The sequence below is a fragment of the Heteronotia binoei genome, chromosome 11 (genome assembly GCF_032191835.1).
Source record: "Heteronotia binoei isolate CCM8104 ecotype False Entrance Well chromosome 11, APGP_CSIRO_Hbin_v1, whole genome shotgun sequence".
Lineage (NCBI taxonomy): Eukaryota > Metazoa > Chordata > Lepidosauria > Squamata > Gekkonidae > Heteronotia > Heteronotia binoei.
Window position 1 is genome coordinate 50,195,715 of NC_083233.1, and position 22,987 is coordinate 50,218,701.

General features: G+C 45.3%; 1 protein-coding gene across 4 annotated transcripts in view; it reads right to left on the reverse strand.

Annotated features, from left to right (window-relative positions):
* Positions 1-1,967: 1,967 nt before the first annotated feature.
* The window catches only part of DEPDC5 (DEP domain containing 5, GATOR1 subcomplex subunit), a 69,279-nt gene continuing 48,259 nt past the window's right edge, over positions 1,968-22,987 (reverse strand). For all 4 annotated transcript variants that reach the window (XM_060250108.1, XM_060250105.1, XM_060250107.1 and 1 more), the window contains 10 exons: positions 16,264-16,415; positions 15,650-15,727; positions 15,201-15,333; positions 14,573-14,681; positions 13,858-14,082; positions 12,357-12,526; positions 8,339-8,510; positions 5,897-5,957; positions 3,654-3,736; positions 1,968-2,600 (listed from right to left, as the gene is read on the reverse strand). In XM_060250108.1, coding sequence (XP_060106091.1) covers positions 2,308-2,600; positions 3,654-3,736; positions 5,897-5,957; positions 8,339-8,510; positions 12,357-12,526; positions 13,858-14,082; positions 14,573-14,681; positions 15,201-15,333; positions 15,650-15,727; positions 16,264-16,415 — 1,476 coding nt within the window. In that variant the 3' untranslated portion in view covers positions 1,968-2,307. The remainder of the gene's footprint in view (positions 2,601-3,653; positions 3,737-5,896; positions 5,958-8,338; positions 8,511-12,356; positions 12,527-13,857; positions 14,083-14,572; positions 14,682-15,200; positions 15,334-15,649; positions 15,728-16,263; positions 16,416-22,987) is intronic.

A 22,987-nucleotide genomic window follows, 5' to 3' on the forward strand; every position in this document is an offset into this window, starting at 1 on the left:
CTCCCCTTTCTTTCTTTCCCTGTAAGTGATGCTCTGTCCATATTCTTGGTGCTGGGAGGGGGGGAAGCAACAGTGGGAGGGCTTCTAGTGCCCTGGCCCCACTGGTGGACATTCTGGTGCCTTTCGGGCATTGTATGAGGGAATTTTGGACTGCATAGTCCACTGGCCTGATCCAACATGGCTCCTCTTATGTTTATGTTCTTCCATGTCTTTCTTTTCCTTTCCTTCCATTTAATTTTCTTTCTTCCTTCCATTTTTACTGGATGAAACCTTTCTGTTCATTATACTGTTGTTGCAGACATAGGAGCTCTGCCAATGAAAAGTTGGCACCCCCAGTTGTAGCCAGGTGGCCTTCTATGAGATTTCTGTGTGAGTGAGTGAGAGTAAGAGGTGTGGGGCAGAAAGAGATTATTGGAGATTACGGCAGTATCTCTCAACAGCACTGGAAGCGATGGTACTATGAACCTGGCACCATTTTACTGGTCCTGCTTTTAACAGCTGTCTGACACCAAAATTAAACTCCTCCTGTAGATATTAAAAAGGATGAAAGTAGTTCACTGGCTAAGTAACTGCACAACAGGTTGCAAAGGCATGGGAAACACAGCCAGTAAAAAGCTGCAAGCCCCTCATAAATATCCTTTTTGGGATAACTGCAGAAAAGCTTGTATGAACTTCATATAACTTGAAATTAATTCATTAATTGCAGTACAATTCTCTGCTACCTTTCACAGCAATTTCCCCATGTTTCAACCAAAGAAATGTATGAAAAATAGCTGTTGAAAGGTTTTCTTGAAACCAAGCAAGCTTGGTTGTAAGCTTGAGGCAGGGTTCCAGTAGTAGCAGTTGAAGGAAGGGCCTACTAAATGTGTCATCATATTTTGGGGTAGAGCAGCTGCCAGTGCCCAGTGTGGGTGGTACACAGTGCTGGCATTTCTGTTGGTAATGGCAACAGCACTCCCAACTGCATACACTGGCCAGTGCTGTTGAGGAAGGGATGTGTAGGTGGTGCAGGCAATTGAACATGGGCATAAGCCTTGCAAGCTGGAGAAGAATACACAAACAGATAGGTGCATGCAGATGTGGGGGTGAAAAGAGAGGACCGCCCACTTTACACCCCCATTTTGGCTCAGCATGAGTTTCAGAGAGATTTTTCTGAAAATGAATTTACTTTCAAAGAAGAGGCAGGTTTGGGGAAGTGCCCTGGAAGTGACATCACAGGAAAAAGTGGAGTTTTGGTTCAGTGTGCCCCGGAAGTGACATCACTTGGTCCTTGACACCACAGGAAATGACATAATTCCTGTCTCCCAGCTCCACCTCCAAAGTCTCCTGTCTCCACCCCCAAGTTTTAGTGAGCCACGAAGGAGAAGTGTAAAAATAACCAGGCCACGAGAAAGAAAAGTTTGAGAAACCCTGCTCCAAAGCATCCATTTTCTCCAGGGAGACTGCTCTCTTTTGTCTGGAGATGAGCTGTAATCTGGGAGATCCCCAGGTTCCACTTGGAGGCTGGCATCCCTATGATACACACACCCATACATGGTGCAGATGTAGTCCAGTAAATGTTGACAATACTGGTGATAAGATTTTGAAATACTATATGTTGAAGATGTTATTTCTCCACTTTCCAGACATACAAAAATGAATGCTGACAGAAATATTTAGATAGTGATATATCAAGTTTCAACCATGTAGCTATCTCTTAATATTGTAGATATTCAGAGAATTTATTTGGGGTTATCCACATTTTCAAGCAACTGTCAACATCCACCAGATTTCAAGCATTTGGTCTGCAGCTATCAAACGAGTGTTGAATACAATTTTTTTTTTAAAAAATCTTGAAATAAACCTAGTCTCGTCCTGTCTTTTCAATTTAACACTTCACTGTATGCAAGAACTCTCTTTTTTCCTCTCTTTTTTGTACATTATTTAGATGTACAATATACATAACATTATTAATAAAAGGAAAACCATTATTTTGTGTATTTTTATTTTGCACATTTACATACAGAGAATAAGAAGTATCTTACATATGCACACAAAACCATGAACACTGCAGAGGGCTGGAAGCATTTTAATCATGATTTTGAAACAGCTACCAGTTTTCTTCTATCCCAGACTGCCACTTTTCTCCTCTCCATTTGATGGGAGTCATGACAAGCAAGGAGCCTGTCTGAGCATCTGTGTAATAATAAGACACCAACTCCACTGGCCACGGCATCCTGATATCTCTTATTTCCAATATCCCGATCAGGCTTCTCAAGATGCTCTTTAATCTTTCACTACTCTTGGTCCTAATTCAAGTTCTGTCCTTCAGGGTGCACTGGCGTGCATCTTCTCTAGACAGCTTGTCCAAAAGGAGACAAGTCGGTTGTCCTTGTTCCCGCAGAAGTCTGTGAAATCCTTCAGCAGCCGATCAGCAAATTTCTCATCCCCTGTGGCACTGGACCTCCATGTCTTGGTCAGCATGGTATTGTATGCCCAGTTGTAGCCAATGTGCTCTTCACAGAAGACATTTTGATTGGTGGAGCTGGTAGAATTGCGCCGTCGTCTCTGCTGTCCAGAGAACTTCCGCTTCGAGTATGGCAATTGAAGAAACACAGTCCCTGAATGAAATGGAACAAGGTTTTAATGAGTGTCAGTCATCTCACGGTGCAGTTATATAGCCATGAGTTTTGTTACGTTTCCTAACAGGAAAAGAAAGTGAAAACTGACTTAGCATTCTCGCTAAAGTTAGTTTTTTATTTCCTACAAAGCTTAATTATGAAGAGGAGCTGAATTGCTCCAAACAGTTCTAATGTTACCTAGCAGTGCACTCCTGCATTGCTTGCTTCTCTTTATTGCCAGTAGAACTTATATAGGAACCCCTCCCCCCAAAAGGAAAAAAAAATCCTTTGCAATGCTTTTGAATGAAAGAGTCTTGGTACAGTAAGTCAGTTCTGTAGGAAAATGTGGAAAGTGGTCAAAATGTACCAAGACTGGTGCTGATTTGTAGCAACATCAGACATAGCCAAAGTGCTTCCATTACCTGAATACTGGCGTTATCAGAAACACTGGGGCATGCATCCTCCAGAAGTTCAGGAAAAGATAAGGGGTGGGGGAGAGGAGAATTGCAGGAAAAATGGCTGAGAACTCTGCCTCAACTAAGGACTTTATCATCTTTGTCCTTCCTCCTGATGGGCAAAAGAGGATAGCAACACAGACCTCTTACCTGGACCTTAAAAGTACTGGCATTAGGCATCTGCCAGTCCCTGGCTGGAGTCTCTCTCCTCCTGGTTAACTGATGGGAAATTACTCAAATACCCAGAATGCTTTGGATCTTAATCAACTCATATGGATCCTGTACCAAGTTCCTGCAGGCTGCTTAGCTTGTCGTCATTCGCTACTCTATTTCCTGTCTCTTACATGCGCTTTTATCCTCCTCAGAGATGGAATGGGAGCTGCTAATGCAGTCTCCCTAGATGAAATTACCCAGATCAGCAGCCTATCTTAAATCCATCCCTCAAATAGCAAGATTATTGCTGTGTGCTGGTGGCCTTTTGCTTACTCTGCTTCCAATAATGCAATTGCCTGCCAGATGACTGGCAACTGTAACAGAGACTGGAGAAAGCCAGCTGTTCCCTAAACACAAAGCCACACACCACGAAAAGTATGCTCACCAGTGACATGGATATATTGGGGCTTGTTTTCTGCAGGGAAGTTGAATGCAGAAGCAGAATACTTATCTTGTACAAATCCAAATCTGCAGAAAACAAAACATTTCAGAAGAATTAGATTACGATGAGAACAACAAACAGAAGGAACCCTGAGTTTTATTTTAAAACCAGATGATGAATGGCTAAGCAAGGTCATAGGAATTCTTTAATTACAGGGAGAAGGCTGTTGAGATTCAAAGTAAGCCTGCTGCAATCCTCTCTACACAGGACTGCCCCTGAAGACTGGTCAAATGTTTCAGTTGGTGCAAAATATGTGGGCAAGACTGCTGACTGGCATAAGTTATAGGGATCTTGCCAATGTTAAGAAATCCTAAATTGTGCTTCTGGACACAATGTAAAATGCTGGTTAGTGGTTATTATATTTAAAGCTCAGCATAACACATACCTAGGTCACTCAGAAGACTTGACTGCTTCCGCACACAACTGTCTACTTAACTACAATCTCTCAGAGACCCCTCTCTTTATGCCCTCACTTACTAAAGTAAGATGGGTTGTTGTTACTACAGATAGGGCCTTTCTCTGGTTGCACCTCTGCTGGGTGAAAAGCCTCCTATATTTTCAGCACCAGTTCTGTTTACCTAAGTTTATGTTGAGATTGGTCTTTTGGCTGGTTTCTGTTTTGGCCAGACTTTTTAATACCCTCTGAATATTTAGATTGCTGTTGTTTACAGGTATAACAGCACCCGCCTCACGGTCCCACTGGATCGCTTCTATGTGCTGTTTATGGCTACCCCAGTCCCTTTTCCTCAGCAGTTCTTCCTTTTAAAACTTTCCCCTCAGGACTATAGAATTCAAGGGGTGGGTATGATATGGATTTTGCTTTTCTAGTCTCTTCGGGGTATTTGTTCTCAGATGGATATAGAATGCACTTCGTAGGGGACCACAGAAGTTTTGACAGTTTTCCCAAATTATAGGCACCAGAGAACTTTAAACTAAACCACAGATATTTATTTCAACACAAAGTCTTAAACTGGGGATATGGGAGATATTTACACGGGCTATAATGTATCTCACACAATTGACAAGCTGCTCAGTTGTTTCAGGCGTTCTAATATAACTTTTTCTTTCTCCTTAGGTCTCTCAGGTTCACAGTTCCTATATAATATACTCTCCACCACTAGTATAGGCTGGCCTCTTGGGTGTAATGTGCCAAGTCTCTCAAGTCGACTGGAGCCTCTACTCCCAGCCCTTCAGACTTCTAGACCCACATCTGTTCCCTCAACCACCTCTCTAGTTCTTAAGAGATGTAAATAAGTGTCTGTGACCACTCAGGTCTTCACGTGACTCTCCTTCTTAGTCACACACACAGCCTCTTGGCTGTTTTATAGAGCTAGCAGTCAGCTTTGCTTCTCATGAAGACTCTCCTTAGCTACTGTCTCAGCTCCCTCAAAGACCAACTCTCTCAAACTCTGTCAGCCACTAACTGACTCAGACTCTGTCAGGCAACTAACTCACTCAGACTCTGACAGGCACTATCTGACTCTCCTCAGCCGTTAGCTGTCAATCTCACACTCTGAGAGTTCCGAGCACTTTGGCCCCCACCCTCAGGTCACCTGACGCAGGCTCTGTGCGTCCTTGGTTTTATGTTTAACCCATTCCTTACCGTCACAACAGGCTACCCTATATTTTCATTGGTATGTTCATCTGCTGCTGTTTCTTTTTATTACTTTTAGCCTATTTTAATGCTGCTTTTTTAACAGATTATTTCTTCAATTTATTATTAATGCTGGTAGCTTTTGTTTTGATAATGTTTTTAAGTATTGCAAAGCTGCTCTGAAAACTATCCAACTGAGTATATGGGCCAAAAATAACTCAAATAAAAAGATGCCATGGATCTGCAGTGCTCCAGTCACCTGTCTGTCCACCTCCCATTTGCTGCTGGCGTGGCATCTCACACTCTACTGTGGATCAGTTATAGAACAGAAGCTAAACCTACTGGTTTGGTCCTCTCTTCTGAGAAAGAGATTGGTCATCCCAGACACACCATTATGAGATAGTTGGATAAACTCTCATTCAGAACCCTAGCTAAATATGAATTGCTTTGTAAACAGTTCCTAGCTCCATCCCAAGATATAGCTTACAGTTCATACCCCACTTGCTCTCTATCTCTGAATAAGAAATAGCATCTCTAGATGGTTCTCCCAGCCTTCCCAGTGCTGTGGACACTCCTCTATGATTCTGCTTACCTATATGCAATTGCCTCTTGGAGAAGGTGCATGCGATCCCAGTAAGTCTCTGGTTCAAAGCCTGAAAAAGAATAATCACATTAAAGAAAGATTTTCTAAAGGGACTGCATTTATTATTTTCTATGTGTCATGTGATAGTGGTGTGAACAGTTGTACATCTTCATTGTGAAGGTCTTCTTGCAGTTGGCTCTGCTCCCTCAGTCAATTCTGCTTTCCCATATTGGCTTTGTCAGATCTTGCCCTGCTTGGCTCAGCTGGTTCAATTGGAGCTCTCAGCTTGTATAAGCCTCTGCATGACATTTTGAGATCCCTGCTTAAGAATTATGCATAGGAGCAATGGAATAGCAATACCAATGACAGACAACTTACTGAATTGTTTTCATTACATATGCCTTGAAAGGAGCATTCCTTTCTGGTCCTTATGTACTTGCTGTGAGGAAATATCATATCAAAACAGCATCTCTGGAAACTGAGATGCTTCTACAGAAAAAAAGATGGCAATTTTGTAAATACTGTATATCCTACTGCGCTGACTTGCTGCACTGTCCAGCTGCACCATCTCATCAAAACTGCTCTGCCGAGCTATTTGTTCATGGAATAATTGTAATTGTTTTTATTAATATATGATTTTAATGTGATTTTATTATGTTGTGCTCTGCCCTGAGCCCCCACGGGGGAATGGGCGGAATATAAATAAACTATTAATAATAATAAATAATTTTCTTCCCTCTGCATGATCTTGTGAGTTTGAAGGATAACCATGGCAACAGAAAATGCCTTTCCTAGAGAATCTTGGACTGGAAGAAGGGATGAGGACAGCAGAATGAGGCATGCAGCCACAGAGCAGCCAAAAGGAAAACAGGGGATACCAGCTGGAATTTAAAAATGTTAACAAATTGTGGCAAAATGGGTTCTGCTTTACACTGCTTAAGGGAGATTCCCTGCACTTGGGCTTGCTTGTTTCAGTTAGGAGATGCACCTGGATCAGTGATACATGCAGAAACACAGAAGTAGTGCAGTAAAGTAAATCTTACTCTTATCCAGTGTAAAAAGTAGGATTTTATGGCTGGAAGAGTGAACTAGGCATTTCGTTTTAATTCAGAAGGGGGCAAAGGGTCTAAGATGACAGCCACATTTACAACAAAGGAAGAAGTGTGGAGAAATGACACATCATTCCATCAGGTAAATCTGTGCAAAGCTTATTATTTATTACTTTCTGTTTCTATCCTGTTCTTCCCTACACAGCAGATCTATGCAGCAAATCACATTCTCACATGGCGAACCCTAGTAAAGCCTAGAATTTTCCACTAGGTAGGTGGGGTAGGGCCTGATGCTCATAAAAAAGAAGTATGCTGTAGCTGAAGTCAAGGGAAGGGTGGGGCTCAGATACTGGGGGGAGATTACCAGCTGGAAGAGGCAGAAGCCATGTGGTCAAGCTGCAGAAAATATGGCTTTAAGGAAGAGACTGGCCATGATGGCTACTTATTTTTTTTATTTATAATATCTCTGTTCTAGCCCCTCCGCTTGGAGCTAAGATTATTTTCTCAATTCACTATTGGAGAGAGAGAGAGAAAAGTTTTAAACCTAGGGGGAGAGAGACTCTTTCACTAACTCCTTCCTGTGTAGTTGTTAAAACACTGTATAGGTCAAACATCCTGCCCCACCCCCCCAACTCTGGTTTTATATGTAAATTACTTTTTTTTTTTACACAAAACTGATGTCTCATAATAATTATCACCACCTCTTGTATAAGTGCCTAAAGTGGGAGCACGCTTACCAAGTTACACAGTGAAGAGGGGAAATTCCTGGATGGATCGGAATGATTTAATAGGCATGACCACTAGGCTTTCCTCTTACATTTAGGACAAACTGGTGGAGATTGCCTGGAAAAGCCTGTGGTTGTTTAATTGAAGAAATCTTCCAAGAGTCCAGAGGAGACGGTTTAGTTTCCCCGAAGAACTAACCTGATACAACTATACAAGCTTCTGATCTGGCAAGAGATAAGGGATTATTATTTCACCTGGGGTGGTGGCAGAATGTGGCTGAAGAGGATAAACTTCTCATTATGGTCAATAAATTGGAGAACTGGCCCAGCAAGGTAAGTTCTCCACACAGAACTTCCCATAGAACAGGAATTCCCAGGAGTGGGGGGGGGGGAGCAAATTCTACCAAAACAAGAAATGTCTAACCTTTGGCTCACCTCCTCTTCAAATTTCAGTGTTTAGCCTTCTGAAAATGAACTTCCCTAACAAAGATAACCCCTTTACTAGCTTGCTTTCTTATGTTTCTAAAAGTCAGGCAGTGCATGTCTCTAATCTTTGCTCTTTCAACACTGTGGTTGGCAATCATCTCTTCCAATGCAGCCAGTTCCAGATTCTTCAGGCACAGAATCACATGCACAGATGCAAACAAGACTTTCAGCACAAAGGATAGGAACCTTACCATCAAAGAGGTGCTCAGTGCCCTCCTTCAGCAGTGAGCTGACGTTGAGTGGGATGAACAGTTGTGCTCGAAGGGGGTCCCCATACAAGTAACTGGGCAGTGCAAATGGACCTTCCAGGACTGGAACTAGTAAGAAACCACAGGACGTGGCTTTGCGATGCCAGCCCTGAACCTGTGTGGAGATTGAAAGGATGAACTTTGACCACATGGTGGGGCAGGGAAAAAGAACACAAAAGGCAAAAACTACATTGTACTCTTTAAGCAACATAGACAGGCAATGCTCTCTCACTGAACAGCTTATTAGCACAACACTGCCATGGCGATGGGGAAGAACAGCAACCATGGCTGAATCAGCAGAAGGCCTGGGAGAAGATGAGAGTTGAATATTTCAGGCTGGGGATGGGAGTGAAGGCGGCCTCCTTTAATCAGCTCTTCCCTGTTTTCCCTAATCGACATCTTCTCTTCTGGGCTGGCAAAGCTTCTCTTCTCTCCAAAAGTAAATGCTGCTGCTTGATCTGTAGGAGTTTTGCAAACTGCTCAATGGCAACAGCTATTGCTCTTATTTGAATTGTATGCTGTTGTGGATTTTAATTGCAATCTACTTTGGTAGCCAATGTGGCCGAATAGGGGACAGGCTTAATAATTGAACCTAATCAATAATAGCATGAATAAGCAACAAATGTATAAATATTGCCAGGATTCAAGCATCAATGACAAAGTCCTTCATGGCCTTGGGCCCTCACATCTGCAAGATGGTCTCTCTGCCCCAACAGCTTCACTCATCTGAGCAGAGCCTTCTGCAGGTGCCACCCTGCAAGTGGGAAAGATCAGCAGCCACCCACGCACGTGCCTTCTCTGTTGTGCCCCCATCTTATAGAAAGGCCTGCCTGAAGAGGCCCACATGCTTCTGTTATTCCACAAACTATATAAAACAGAATTGTTCAGGAGGGCATTTTTATAAAGGTGATAGGTCTATATTATAATGGGATGGTTGAGGAAGGGAATGGGACTGTGGACTACTATTGTGCACTGTATGTATGTATTATCTGTTTTCCGGATGTGTTATCTTGCTCTCACTGCCTTGTTCTATACTTATGTAATACCATTTTCTGCACTGTTTAATGTATCGTGTCCAACAGTTATGCTTTGTTTCAGATTTCTGTAATCCTACTCCTACTGAAATGCTTATTTGATGTCTCATCCTATTGATTGCATTGACTTGCACTGTGCAATCTGCCTTGAGTCTCAGTGAAAAAAGGCAGACTATAAATAATGTAAATAAACTACACTTCAAACTATCCTACAGGAGAAAATCAAAACTAAAAATGCAGCCCTCCCATTTAAAAAAATGTCCTGCTTCATGGAGTGGGAGCACACAGGAGTGGAGCTCCACCTGGGCTGGTCAGGGCTCCAGCTGGCACACTGGGGAAGGCATGGGGAGGCATCTTTAAATGCCTCTCTGATGGCTTCAGCTTTCACCAGTATGCTCGCTGCAGCATATGCACTAGGGAAGGCATGGGGGAGCTCCTGCTGGGATATTTCTACCAAAAAAAGTCCTGTATCTAACTAACACGGATCTGCAGTTGATTTTAAGAAAAGGGAGTTACTCAGAAAGATGAATTAATTGAGACTAGAAGGAAGGTATCCTCCCCTACCAATGGAGAACAAAGACTTTAATCAGCAAAGAACTGCATAAAAACACCACCGCTAATAACCAAATTATAATCAGCTTGGAGCTCTGACCTGGAGCTCATCAAAAGCCAAGCTACCCTCAGAAACTGAACTTGGGGGGATTTCTGATGATGCAATGATAGCAGAGAAGTACTGCTTCTTTTCTTTACCACTGTCACTGCCACTTTGTCTAGCAATGGGACCCGCCCTGGATTTGCTCACCCTGGCTGAGGCGAGCCAAGCTGTAAATGGCTACATCAGCCTGTCCAGGCCATGCCCCAAACAAACAGGGCATGGCAGCAGACTCTGAGTTAAACAACAGAGTTTGGCAGTTGAGTGGAGCCCATCACGTCATCAAACCCTGCCTTGGAGGGCAGAGGGAACGACCCAGGAGGTGCTGAATCTGAGAGGGGGCTCTAGAACACTTCCTGGTTTGGTGGAAAGGTGGAGGGGAGGGCTGCCCTGGTCAGGGATTGGAAGAGTGTCCTGTTCAAGAAGGAGGAAGAGGAAGAAGAGGAAGAGGAAGAGGAAGAAGAGGAAGAGGAAGAAGAGGAAGAGGAAGAGGAAGAAGAGGAAGAAGAGGAAGAGGAAGAGGAAGAAGAAGAAGAGGAAGAGGAAGAAGAGGAAGAGGAAGAGGAAGAAGAAGAGGAAGAAGAAGAGGAAGAAGAAGAGGAAGAAGAAGAGGAAGAAGAAGAGGAAGAAGAAGAGGAAGAAGAAGAGGAAGAAGAGGAAGAAGAGGAAGAAGAGGAAGAAGAGGAAGAAGAGGAAGAAGATGATGATGATGATGATGATGATGATGATGATGATGATGATGATATTGATATTGGATTTATATCCCGCCCTCCACTCCGACGAGTCTCAGAGCGGCTCACAATCTCCTTTATCTTCCTCCCCCACAACAGACACCCTGTGAGGTGGGTGGGGCTGGAGAGGGTTCTCACAGCAGCTGCCCTTTCAAGGACAACCTCTGCCAGAGCTATGGCTGACCCAAGGTGCAAGTGGAGGAGTGGGGAATCAAACCCGGTTCTCCCAGATAAGAGTCTGCACACTTAACCACTACACCAAACTGGCTCTCCAAGGAGAATCTACAGCAAGCCAGGAAGAAAGGAGTATACCTGTTCAGGCAGCCTGTGAACACAAAGGGTATGGAAAGGAAGAGGAATCAGGGGTGCAACACCCTCCTCTCTCAGATCTGAGGCCTTACAGATCAACTGCTGTGGGCTAAGTCATGGTGGAACAAGGGCAACATGGCTTTGGTGAGGGGCAGTGATATGCACATCACAGGCTTTCCAATACAATCTATAGTAAATTCTATCTAATTTGGCATGAGTATTCTGCTCTGGACATCACCTGACTCTTTTCACTTCTTTCAGTTCTGTATTAAAAACATGAAGCTGGGCACCTACACAGGGACACCAGGTACTGAATATCTAAAGCCCCAATAGCCTAGCATTTAGGCCTTCATTAAGGCTCTTGTAGAACTGCTATTAAGATTTTCAAAATTCTCCAGAACACTGTGGAATCCAATCAAAACTATCAGTCTAAAATGAACATAAAATAAATAAAACTGGTCTGCCACCACTGCACGTAAGGCAACGTCACAACCTTGCCTTCAACAGACAATGCTCTAACTATGACATAAATTGTGTCACTAATCTTTTCCCAAAAACCCTAAATCCAACACATGACCCTTTTGACTCTTGATAACCTGGGATAGGTTCATAATTGCCATCGATAGCCATAAAAGTCCTGCTCTTGACCACACAAAGGAAGCCTCCAAAAGCATACTGAAATCCCTCAAGAACTATTATTCTGGGAGTATCCAAGACCAGGTCAGAGACTACCTCTGCCAGCTTGGATGGAACATTCACCAATGAGTTAGGGGGAGTTTTCTAGCAGAACACTCAATCTATGTCTGGAACCCAACACAAATTTCACACAATAAACAAAGGCAATAATTTGCACCAAGAAGCCACTGAAAGAACAACTCACAGAGAACAGTAACCCCTTGCCCGCAAACCCCAAGTATAATCTGAGAATGAATGACTTTGTCAGCATCTTCCAGCCAAGTTTTCATTACAAATGCAATGGATGGCAGAGAGATTAGCTGTTCAATAAGCCCTAAACAGCTTTCTCTGATCTTTTCTCCAATAGATCACTCTTCCCAGTGTCAAAACTTTTCTAATCACGCACCATCTCGATGTTACTATAGGTCATGCAAAACAATACTCCCATCTGCTGAAAATAAATCCTAGTCAAACAAAATTAAAAACAATGCTGTATCTCCTACTGATACTTGCTCCACAAAGAAATATTTGTCAGACATGCATCCCTCTTGAGGTCTTACCATCTCAAAGAGAACTGCGGCCGTTACAGCCATCCAGTGCAGTTTGATCTCAAAGGCGGCATTGGGGGAGAAACTACCATGGTAGTAGCAGCTGCACCACTCCAGGCGGTCCGTTCGGTTGTTGATGTCCACATCCAGTGTCACTGTCCGCTGTTCAGGTACTGTGGCAGCTGCCGTAGGGCAGGGAACCAGCACAAATAGGGTAAATGGGACAGAGAAATTGCCTGGCATTTATTGACTACATGTGGGATCAAGGCAAGCATCTGCTAGCTTGGATATGCATTATTATAATAATGAATTATCAATCCAAAGAAACCAACAACTTTGACTCTGGAGTTCAAATCAGAAAATTTCAGCTAAAAGAGGAGAGGTAGTACCAGAGCTAAATGTATGTCTGACTGTAGCTAGTTTGAAAACCAAATGATTAAAAATATTTTTAAAAGGAGAGGATGTGAAGGAACTTCTCAACCACATTCTTACCTGCCCTCATTAACTCTGACACAAGTCAGTTAAATTATGCTTTAGCTGCCCCTCCCCCCTGGTGTCAATTTTCCAGACACTGTAATCAACCTAATTTGTTCAACAAGGAATTGTCTTATCTTATGAAAGAAAACTACATTTTACTAGCATGGAAGACAGCTTACTTTCAGGGATAAACTGAACAACCTCCCCTGCTAGAATAACACTGGAGGCAGAGCAGATGCTGGGTTACTTTTTGCTTGGCTCCCAAGACATTAAAGCTCTCCAGTTTTGGGGAGAGGAGACTGGGGTGCTCAGCATTCAAGCAGCTACCATTTATAGACATTAACAGGGGCTGGGAACATGGGTAGCAGATGAAGGTATAAATACTGTACTGTAGAAATGTAAGCAAGATTTGAAAAAATTCTGGTCCAAAAACTAGGACACATCTGTTACTACACAGGGATCTTTTTGGCACCCCCTCCCCCACTGAATCACTACCACCACCCCAGATTCAAAGCAATTTTGAACAAAAGAACTGAACAGGAACAAGTTTCTCTTCTTCTGCATAAATAAATATCTCTGTTGCAAGGAAATCTCCTTCTCTGTGAACCTTGCCAGATTTCCACCAGTAGGGCAGAGAGATGGTGTCATTAAAACCATGCTGGGGTAGGGACAATCCACACAAAGTCTGCCGTACCTGAAATCCACTGAAATAATGATTATAAAACCCCCCACGCTTAATGAAGTTTTTTTAATTCAACTGACTTTCAATGGGACTAAGGAGCAATCACCTTTTTTCCAAATTGCTGTTAGATTTGGGTCCAATTTCTTTGTGTGCACCACACAACATTCCTCTAAACAGCAAAGAAGAAGGAACAACCTAGGCATAAATACGACTGCAGCTTGAGGTAGAGCAACTATTTAGCTCTCCTCCCCTTCTCATGCGTACACAAGCTTTGTTTTTACTGGACTGGATGAACTCATACACCCTTGGGCTCCTGCTAGCCTTCCTTCAACCCACCCTCTCAGAGGCAGTTACCTAACAGTGCAGCTGCCTGGCTGCGTCCTCCAAAGCTGCGGCTGAAGGAGCTGTGTCTGCTGGCATATGAGGCTGGGCGGCTGGGCAGCCAAGGAAGAAGAAAGGCTGGGATTTCTGAGTGCAAGTGCTCCTCGGTTACAAAGGCCACTTCAAACCATTTCCGTTGGAAAGCAGAAAAATCATCCATTGCTGGCGTGTGCCACATGGTGGGCTGCTGCATTCCCACTGGGGAGAGAGTACAAAAAAAAAAAGGAAAAAGAAGACCTTTGGAAGCACAAGCTGGTATTTTTTAGCTATGTGACCAATATAGGTTAGGAGTTAACTATGAAGCCACTGAGGACTCTTGGAAGACACATCAGATGATGCCTTCCTTCCTCCAGTTAAGGAACACAACCCAGAAGGATGCTCTGCAAAACTTCCCAGTGTTTACCCTTGAAATGAATGGGAGCTGCATCTAAAATGATACTGTGTTTTTGTGAAGCTGCTCTTATTTCAGTGGGTTTGCCTCCCATTTGCTGCTCTAAAAATTCTGTTGGAAGAGCCCATGAAAATAAGGCTCACTCATCTGGTAGATGGGGGGGGGGTGTCATGATCTAAAATACAGCCCCCACTGGGCAGATCCTCTGTTTGAGTCAAATTGCATGGGGAGCATCCCTGAAAAAGGGGGTTGAATCCAAGCTCCTATTTAAGTGTCTTTCGATGCTCAGAGCCTGACCTCGTTCTGGCTCCTTGTCTGCTACAATCTTGTAGAAGTAAAACCCATAGATGAAGGTGCGCAGAGCCTCTCCAGAGGCATGGGTGATCAGCTGCTCTTCCAGCATCTTCTAAAAATAAGTAAGAAAAAGAAGTAGTATTTCGATAGTATTGTGAGGACGACATTCAGCTCAACTCTAAGTGCTTTTAAAAGTGATGGTTAAATTGTCTGTGAAGTCATTTATGCTACTTGCTACAAGTCATTTCCCAACATTTTGTCGCACTGTAACAAGATTAAGCAACTGAACACAGGAGGGGCAATGCAGACAGGAGCAGGTTTGAGTTCTCTGTTGTTCCTAGGATGACATCTTCAGGTCAGGGAGCAGGTTCCCCACTCTATGGAGTCCCTAAGTGTTGTGCCCTGAAGATGCTGTTATGGAAAGGACAAAATTTGCCACCCAATTCTTGGTGGCCTGACACTTACCAACAGGGATCTCTCCATACAAACCTGCCCATCAGAACAAACTGTTAATGAACTTGCATGAAATCTGTAGAGCAAGTGAGTGTTCTGATTGATGCTGTGACAAACTGACCGAAACAAGAACTATAGTCATGATGCAAACCTCCTTCTCAATATAAATAAAAATCACCTGCATGATGTCGATGGCCATAGCCTGGGTCTGCACTCCTTCCACTGTGTTCACCAGCCAGTGAACTGCCTCGGCACTGATGAAGCTAAAGGGTGAGAGACCTTTCTGTTCTGACAGCAACTGGATCCCAGTACTAAAGGCCAAGAGGACAATGGATGGGTTAATACAGACTTTAAAAAATTATCTCCTGCCCCCATAGAAGAATCCCCAGTGTGTTCTTCCAGACTCCCTGAATGAACAGGACGTGCCAGATGCACCTAAACTCCAATTCTTGCAACCTCCTCAGAAGATGGCAGGAAGCCAAAGAATGCTCTGTAAAGAGAGGCCCTGGTACTGCTTCTGAAACAGGGGAAATTTACAATCTGCAGTACTGTTTTACAGAAAGGGAACTATTCGAAAGGCAAAGGGAGTGGGGGACACAAAGAGAGCGAGAGAGATATGACACTCACGTGGGGTGTTTCATGGCTTCAAGGATCTCTATCAAAGTAGATGATGATGTTAGGGAGCCTGCAGAAAATTGCTGAGAGCTGAAAAATTTAAAATAAAAAAATATTTTGCTGCTGGTCTGGTTAATTTTGGGGAAATGTTTCTTCTTCTTCAGTATTAATAATAGATGAATATCTTCTTAGCTCATCTATTCAAAAGGAAGAAGAGATTGCCTGTCTCCCTTCCCTTAGAAAGGGTTCCCCAGAGCAGAAGACAGCAAAGTCAGGGAGGGTTCCAGGTAGGGCCTTGAAATAGAGCCCTTCCTAACCCATCAAAATCATGCAGCCCAGTTGTTCAGTATTATTTATTTACTTTTTTTATATCCCACCATTCTCTCCAAGGGGGACCCAAAGTGGCTTACATAATTCTCTTTTCCTCCAGTTTATTCTCACAACAACCTTGTGAGGTAGGTTAGGCTAAGAGAGTGCGACTGGCCCAAGATCACCCAGCAAGTTTCCATGGCAGAGTGGAAATCTGAACCTAGGTCTCCCAGACCCCAGCACTCTTCTAGCCCTGTCACAGTGGTTTAAATGCCATCACCAAACAGGAAAAGCATAGTTTTCTCTCCTTTTCATACCTGTTCTCAATGGAACCAGATGCAGAAGATCCCTGGTCACCTACTATCTGGGAGCTGGCAAAGGCTTGAGTGTTGCTCCGGTCTGTGGACTGTCCTGAGTTGATCAACATGATGCCTTCTAGGACTGGAGGAGCAATCTGATCAATGGAGACCTTGAGAAAGGCAAGATATTAACACCACCAAGCAATTCATTAGAATTCCCCCTACACATCAGATTTAAAGACTGACCCATGAATAGAATACATGTTATTGCAGGCACCAACCTGAGAGTTCTGTTGACTAAGTACAAAGGAAAAATATGCAGGGAAACATTTAAAGAGCTCAAACTACTTGGAGGGCTGTATTAATGCCCCACAGCCTAGACATGTTGTCTTCTTTAGTCTGCACTTGCCTGTGCCCACAAGTTAACCACCTAACCTGGTTTAATAATGATGACAACTGACAAAATACAACAGAAAGTGTAGTTAAAATGAGGGTGTTCAAAACTGTGTGTGTATGTTTTTTAATGTGGATCCTTCACTCTCTGGGGCCTTACAGTTCCTTGTGTTGACAGTTAAAGTGCCTAAAGGTTGTAGTCTAGATCAGAGATTCCCAACCTTGTTGAACCTGAGGACATTATTGAAATTCTGAAACAAGCAGTAGCCTTCTTCACAAAATGGCTGTTGGGGAGGCAACCACAAAACACTGGAAAGTTCACAAAATGGTAGGAGGTTCTAAGCCAAGCGCTGCCTGCAGACAGAAAGGTGATACTTGCTAGGTTCTTCTGAAGCACCTCCTGCTCTGGTGAAGCAGAGGAAAACAAGGATTTCCTCTTTGGGGATGCGATGCTTTGGGGAAGTAGCAGGTGGGTGCCAGGAACCACTTTGTCCTGAAGGCTCATTTGAATGTCCCAGCCCTTTCCTGCTTGGGTGGCAAGCTGATTTATAAACTAGCCCCCAGTGTACCATGGAGCTACAAAGGATGAAACAGGAACTGACACAACTAGAGTGACATAGCCACAAGAACATCTTATAGGATGCTTACGAAAGTCTATGAGATGGCAGCAAAAGTTGCAAAGAAGGAATTCTATGTGATGTCCATTGCATCGGCTAGCTCCCACCCAGCTCAATTATTCAGGATAATTAGATAATTAATGTTCCTTTCACAGGAAACCCAAAGAGATAGTAATGTGGCAATTAGCTGTGAGGCTTTCGAGAGCTATTTTGCAAATAAAATCCTGCAGCTCTGCCAAGACCTGTAGGGCAATATTGATTCACTGGGTGAACTGGAAGCCCCTTGGCCATCTTCAGGCCCAGTAATGGACCATTTCAGCTGACTCTCTCAGGATGAGGTTGACAGAGCCCTGGGTGCTGTGAAGCCCACCACTTGCCCCCCTGGACCTGTGTCCGTCCTGGCTAGTGAACGTTAATGCTGACGGAATACGCACCCCCCCAGTAGATATTGGCAACATGTCCCTGAGTTCAGGGACTCTTCTGGGGACTTTAAAGGAGGCAGTGGTGAGACCACTCTTTAAAAAACCTACTGATCCAGTCAACTACTGCCCAGTTTAGAATCTTCCATTTTTGGATAAGGTAGTTGAGAGAGCAGCAGTGGAACAGTTCCAGGCACTCCTGGAAAATTCCTTTGCCCTGGATCTGTGCCAGTCTAGCTTCCACCTTGGCTATGGAACAGAGACAGCTCTGGTCACCTTCATGGATGATCTCTGGAGATACTTGGATTGAGGCAGGTCAGTGCTGTTATGTTATTTGACAGCAGCATTCAACACAGTCAACCACGATTGCCTCGCCAATGTGGGGATATATGGGACAGCTTTGCAGTGGCTGGTCTTATTACTCCACTACTGAGGATAGAGAGTAGCATTTGGGGAGAGGGTTTCATTATGTTACCCTATAGTATATGGCATACTCCTGTGGGTGATCCTCTCTCCTATACTATTTAACATGAAGAATTTGAAGAGCATGTTGCAAAAAACATGAAGACCAACAATAAACATTTCTTCAAATACATCAGAAGCAGGAAACCAGCCAGGGAGGCAGTGGGCCCCTTGGATGACCAAGGGGTAAAAGAATTACTGAAGGACAATAGGGAAATGGTCGAGAAGCTGAATGCGTTTTTTGCCTCTGTCTTCACTGTGGAAGATGAAAAGTGCTTGTCCACTCCAGAACAGCTGATTTCAGGAGAGGTATTGAAAGACCTGAGTCAGATTGAAGTGACGAGAGAGGAGGTCCTACAACTGATAGACAACTTAAAAACTGATAAATCACCAGGCCTGGACGGCATACATCCAAGAGTTCTGAAGAACTCAAGTGTGAACTTGTGGTTCTCCTGACAAAAATATGTCATCTCTCACTAAAATCTGTCTCCATTCCTGAGGACTGGAAGGTAGCTAATGTCACCCCCATCTTTTAAAAGGGTTCCAGAGGAGATCTGGGAAATTACAGGCTAGTCAGTCTGACTTACTGGGTAAGTTGATGGAAACCATTATTAAAGAGAGAATTAGTAGGCACATTGAGGAAGACTAAGCATGGGTTCTGTAAGCAGTACCAGCCCAAGGGTGCGTGATGCCCCAGGCAGGCTCCCCCCTCCTCTCTTTGCAGCGCTGCAAGGCAGTGCCACGCTCCATCACTCCCCCTGCACGCCGCGCCTGATCCTTACCGCTTTGATGTGGCTGGCGCAGCATCTTATCCTTTGAAGAGCCCACAGAAGGAGACTTTGCTCCCCCTCCTTCCCAAAACCAGAAGTGAGGGTCAGCAAAGTCTCCTCTCACGAGCTCTTCAAAGGATTAAAGCGTCACCAGCTGCATTGAAGCTGGTAAGGACCAGCCTTAGCGTGCTCCTCTGATTGCGCCAGGGAGGGGGGGCGGGCGAAGCACAAGGGGGGAGACAGGTTGGGGGGGAGGGAGGCAGTCAAACTAGGCATTTGCCATGGGCTCCGGGGGAGCCCAATTTGGCGCCCTAGGCAACTGCCTAGTTTGCCTAGTGGGCGAGCCAGCCCTGTCTGTAAAGGAAGATAGACAGTGACAGTGTGTGCCAAATTCGCACCTCCTCTCCGGAGGCCCCAAGGACGTTGCCTCTGGGAATTGTAACCACCAACTGAAAAGATAAGGGGGGGATGCGTTGGGAAAAATTTCACATGCAAAGTAACCTCTTGTTTTGGGAATTAGGGGGTAGAAACAATTGCTTTGATGTAGAAGGTTAAATGCCAATAGTTCGAACTGATCTCCATCAGTTCCAATACCTGCCTTGCTGGAGTAACTCTGAAGTATCCAATAAAGACAACTTTGTTTCAAAATACTAAGTCTGCTTACTTGCGAGCTTCAATGAACCCACGCCTGACACTGATACAGAATGAATTTGTTCAGATTCCGAAGATCCATAATTGGTCTTAAGCCCCCGTCCCTCTTGGGGACCAGGAAGTAGCGAGAGTAAAAACCTCCCGTCCTGGCCTCCATCGGAATTCTCTCTATGGCTTGTTTCTGTAGGAGGTTGTTCACCTCCGCCAGCAGAGGTGGGGAAGGGGGAGTGGTGATCACCACGGATTGGTTCGGAATCTGCACAAACTCTATTTTGTAGCCCTCTTGTATAACGGACAAGGCCCACCTGTCTGAAGAGATCAACTCTCAGGCAGGTAGGAAAGGGCAGAGGCGGATAGATGTTGAAGTTGGGGCGATGACGCTTGCCATGAGAAAGTCAAAGGCCCTGCTTTTGAGAGCAAGCACCCTTGGATTTGCCGGTGGTCTGAGAACCGTAGTGGTTCCTGTTGTTTCTTGAGTACGATGGTCTGTCAGGCTGGGCGGAGCGAGGTCGCCATTGCTGTTCAGGCGAAAATTTTTGGAAAGGCTTCTTGGCCCATGGTTTGTGTCACTGCTTCACCTTAGGAGCCCTGGAGGTGGCCTGCACACCCAGGTTCCTAGAGGTCTTCAGGCTCTTGTCTATCTCCTGCAGCGCACTATCTGTGGTGGTGCTAAACAGGCCATCCCCCTCAAAGGGCAAGTCCTCGACAAAAGCCTTAGTGTCCTGCTGCAGGGCTATTGATCGTAGTCAGGAATGCCGACGAATGCACACAGCGGACGTGATTGCCTTTGCCGACACGTCCACCATGTGCTTTGCTGCAGCCAATTGCTGCTTGGCCACAGCAAAGCCTTCTTTCTGCAGCTTCCTGGCAGCAGCCTTTTTGTCCTCGCTGAGGGAAGAGAGGAGAGGGGTGAGTTGTTCCCATACGGAACAAGCTGCATAGTTAGATACAAGCTGCATAGTTAGATACTTTTACTCCTAGGGCCCCTGCAAAGTAAACCTTTCTTCCCATATTGTCCAACTTCTTTCCCTCCTTGTCGGGTGGGGATGAGTGGACCTTTCATGCCTTGGAGGAAGAAGAGACGACCACTGAGTTCGGTTTCGGATGGGTGAAAAGGAACTCAGCCCTCGTCTCCTGGACCCTGTGCATATGGTCCAGCCTTCTGGATGACACTGGAGTCGAAGATGGTCTCTTCCAGGGCTCCTTCACTGCCTGCAGAATCACTTTGGTGACCAGCAAAGCGATTGCTGTGGATGTGTCCCTCTGCATAATGTCAAAGACATTATCATCCACGATGGGTTGTGGTTGCGTCACAGGCAGGGAGAGGGAGGTTGCCATCCTCTTCACTAGGTCGCCATGGGACTTCAGATCCTCTGATGGCGAAATCGGGAGATCTTCGGTCGTCTGGGACCTTGGCGAAGGCTCCAAAGCACCTTCCTGGGTGTCGGCACCGCTCTCAGAGTCTGATGAAGAAGACTCCCGATGCTCAGAAAGGATCTGCATCGATTCCCGGATCGGCGAGCGGATCGACGTCGATGGTCGCCGACAAGTCTCAGCCGCTGATGTAGTGCGCCTCTCCAGAGGGATCGATGCCGATGGTCTTCGGGAATGGTGCAACAGCCTCGACATGCAGGACGCCTTGGACTGTTGATCCCATTCCGCAAACTCCCTCGGTGGATACCACTGATAAGGAGGGTATGGATAGGAGGGCGGCCATTGACGCTGCTCCCACGATGGTAGCGGTGGGAAACAGCGTGGTGCCATGGAGGGCTCTAGCTCCTGTCTGCCTCTGGGTTCCATCGGGGGAGACGGATCCATGGGTGCCGAAGCCTCCACTTCTGAGATCTACCCGCTCCTACTGCGACGCCGTGACCCGGATGACGAGGATCACTGGGTGAGGTCGATCTCCTGCTCGGACATTGAGAGACAGTGTTGTTGAGTACTGCCTCTCGATGCCGATGGGCTGTGGCACGGGGACGCCAGGATCTTCCTCGGCGGGACAATCAGTGCTGAAACGTCACGTGATGGTGATGAAGTGCGGGGCCTCTTCTGCTTCTCCTTGGCCTTCTTCGGGGTGGATGCTCGAGTCCCCGAGTTATCCCGATGCTTCTTAGCGGGCATTTCCACTGATCCGTCATGGGATCGTTTTGTGGAGGAGCCTTGCTCGATCGGCATTTCGGTCACGACCAGGGTCACATCAGCCGATGTGACCGTTGGGGCCGGGGTGTCTGCCATGGTCGATGCCGACGGGCCTGATACCGATTTTTGAGGGTGGAGTGCCGATTCGGTTAAAGCTGCCGAAAGCCGCGCCGCCCGGTTCTTCCTCGTTTGCTTGGAGAAGCGGAGGCAATGTGGGCAGGACTCCACACGGTGCGCTTCACCCAAGCGGAGAAGACGCAGAGAATGGCCGTCTGGGGGGGGGGGCAATCTTCTTCCCGCAGGAACGGCAGCTTTTGAAAAAAACCCAGCGACTTTCCATAGACTCCAGTCGCTAAAAACCCGCTCAGAGTCCTCTGAGGGGAAAAAAACTTTGGGGGAAAACAAACGGGGGGGGGGGGAAGGCCCCAGAGGGCAGTCCGACAGACACACACACAAACTTTTTTATATATATATATATCTAACTAACTAACTATCTATCTATGCTAAGAAAAACAACAAATGGGCTATTTACAACGATAAAGGCAAAAACCCAATATCTCACTGACCGGGGACACGAAAGCCAAACCTCTCCGCGCAGCGGTCAGAAAGGAACTGGTGGGATCCCCACGCTGGCGCCGGTGGGCATGTGTACTGAGATACCTGCGCATGCCCATTGGCACCGAATGCGGAAAAATCCCGGGCTTTTCAGATACCGATTCGGGGATCGGTGCAGGCACTCTATCCCATGGGTGTGAAGCACAGAGACTACGAAGAAGATCAGATAGTGAGTATAAATGGGCAATTTTCACAGTGGAGGGTGGTAAGCAGTGGGTTACCGCAGGGCTCAGTACCGGGTCTGTTGCTTTTTAATTTGTTCATTGATGATTTGGAGTTGGGAATAAGCAGTGAAGTGGCTAGGTTTGTGGATGACACAATATTGTTCATGGTGGTAAGAACTAGGAAGGATTGTGAGGCGCTCCAAAGGGATATTTTGAGGATGGGTGAGTGGGTGTCAACTTGACAAATGAGGTTTAACGCAGCCAAATGCAAAGTAATCCACACTAATTATAAATATACTTTGATGGAGTCCAAGCTGGTGGCGATTGACCAAAAGATCTTGGAGTCATGGTAGATAACTCACAGAAAATGTTGAGATAGTGTGCGACTACAATAAAAAAGGCCAACGCTATGCTGCGGATTATTAGGAAGAGAATAGAAAACAAATCAGTCAATATCATAATGCCCCTGTATAAATCGATGGTGCGGCCTCATCTGGAATACTGTGTACAAT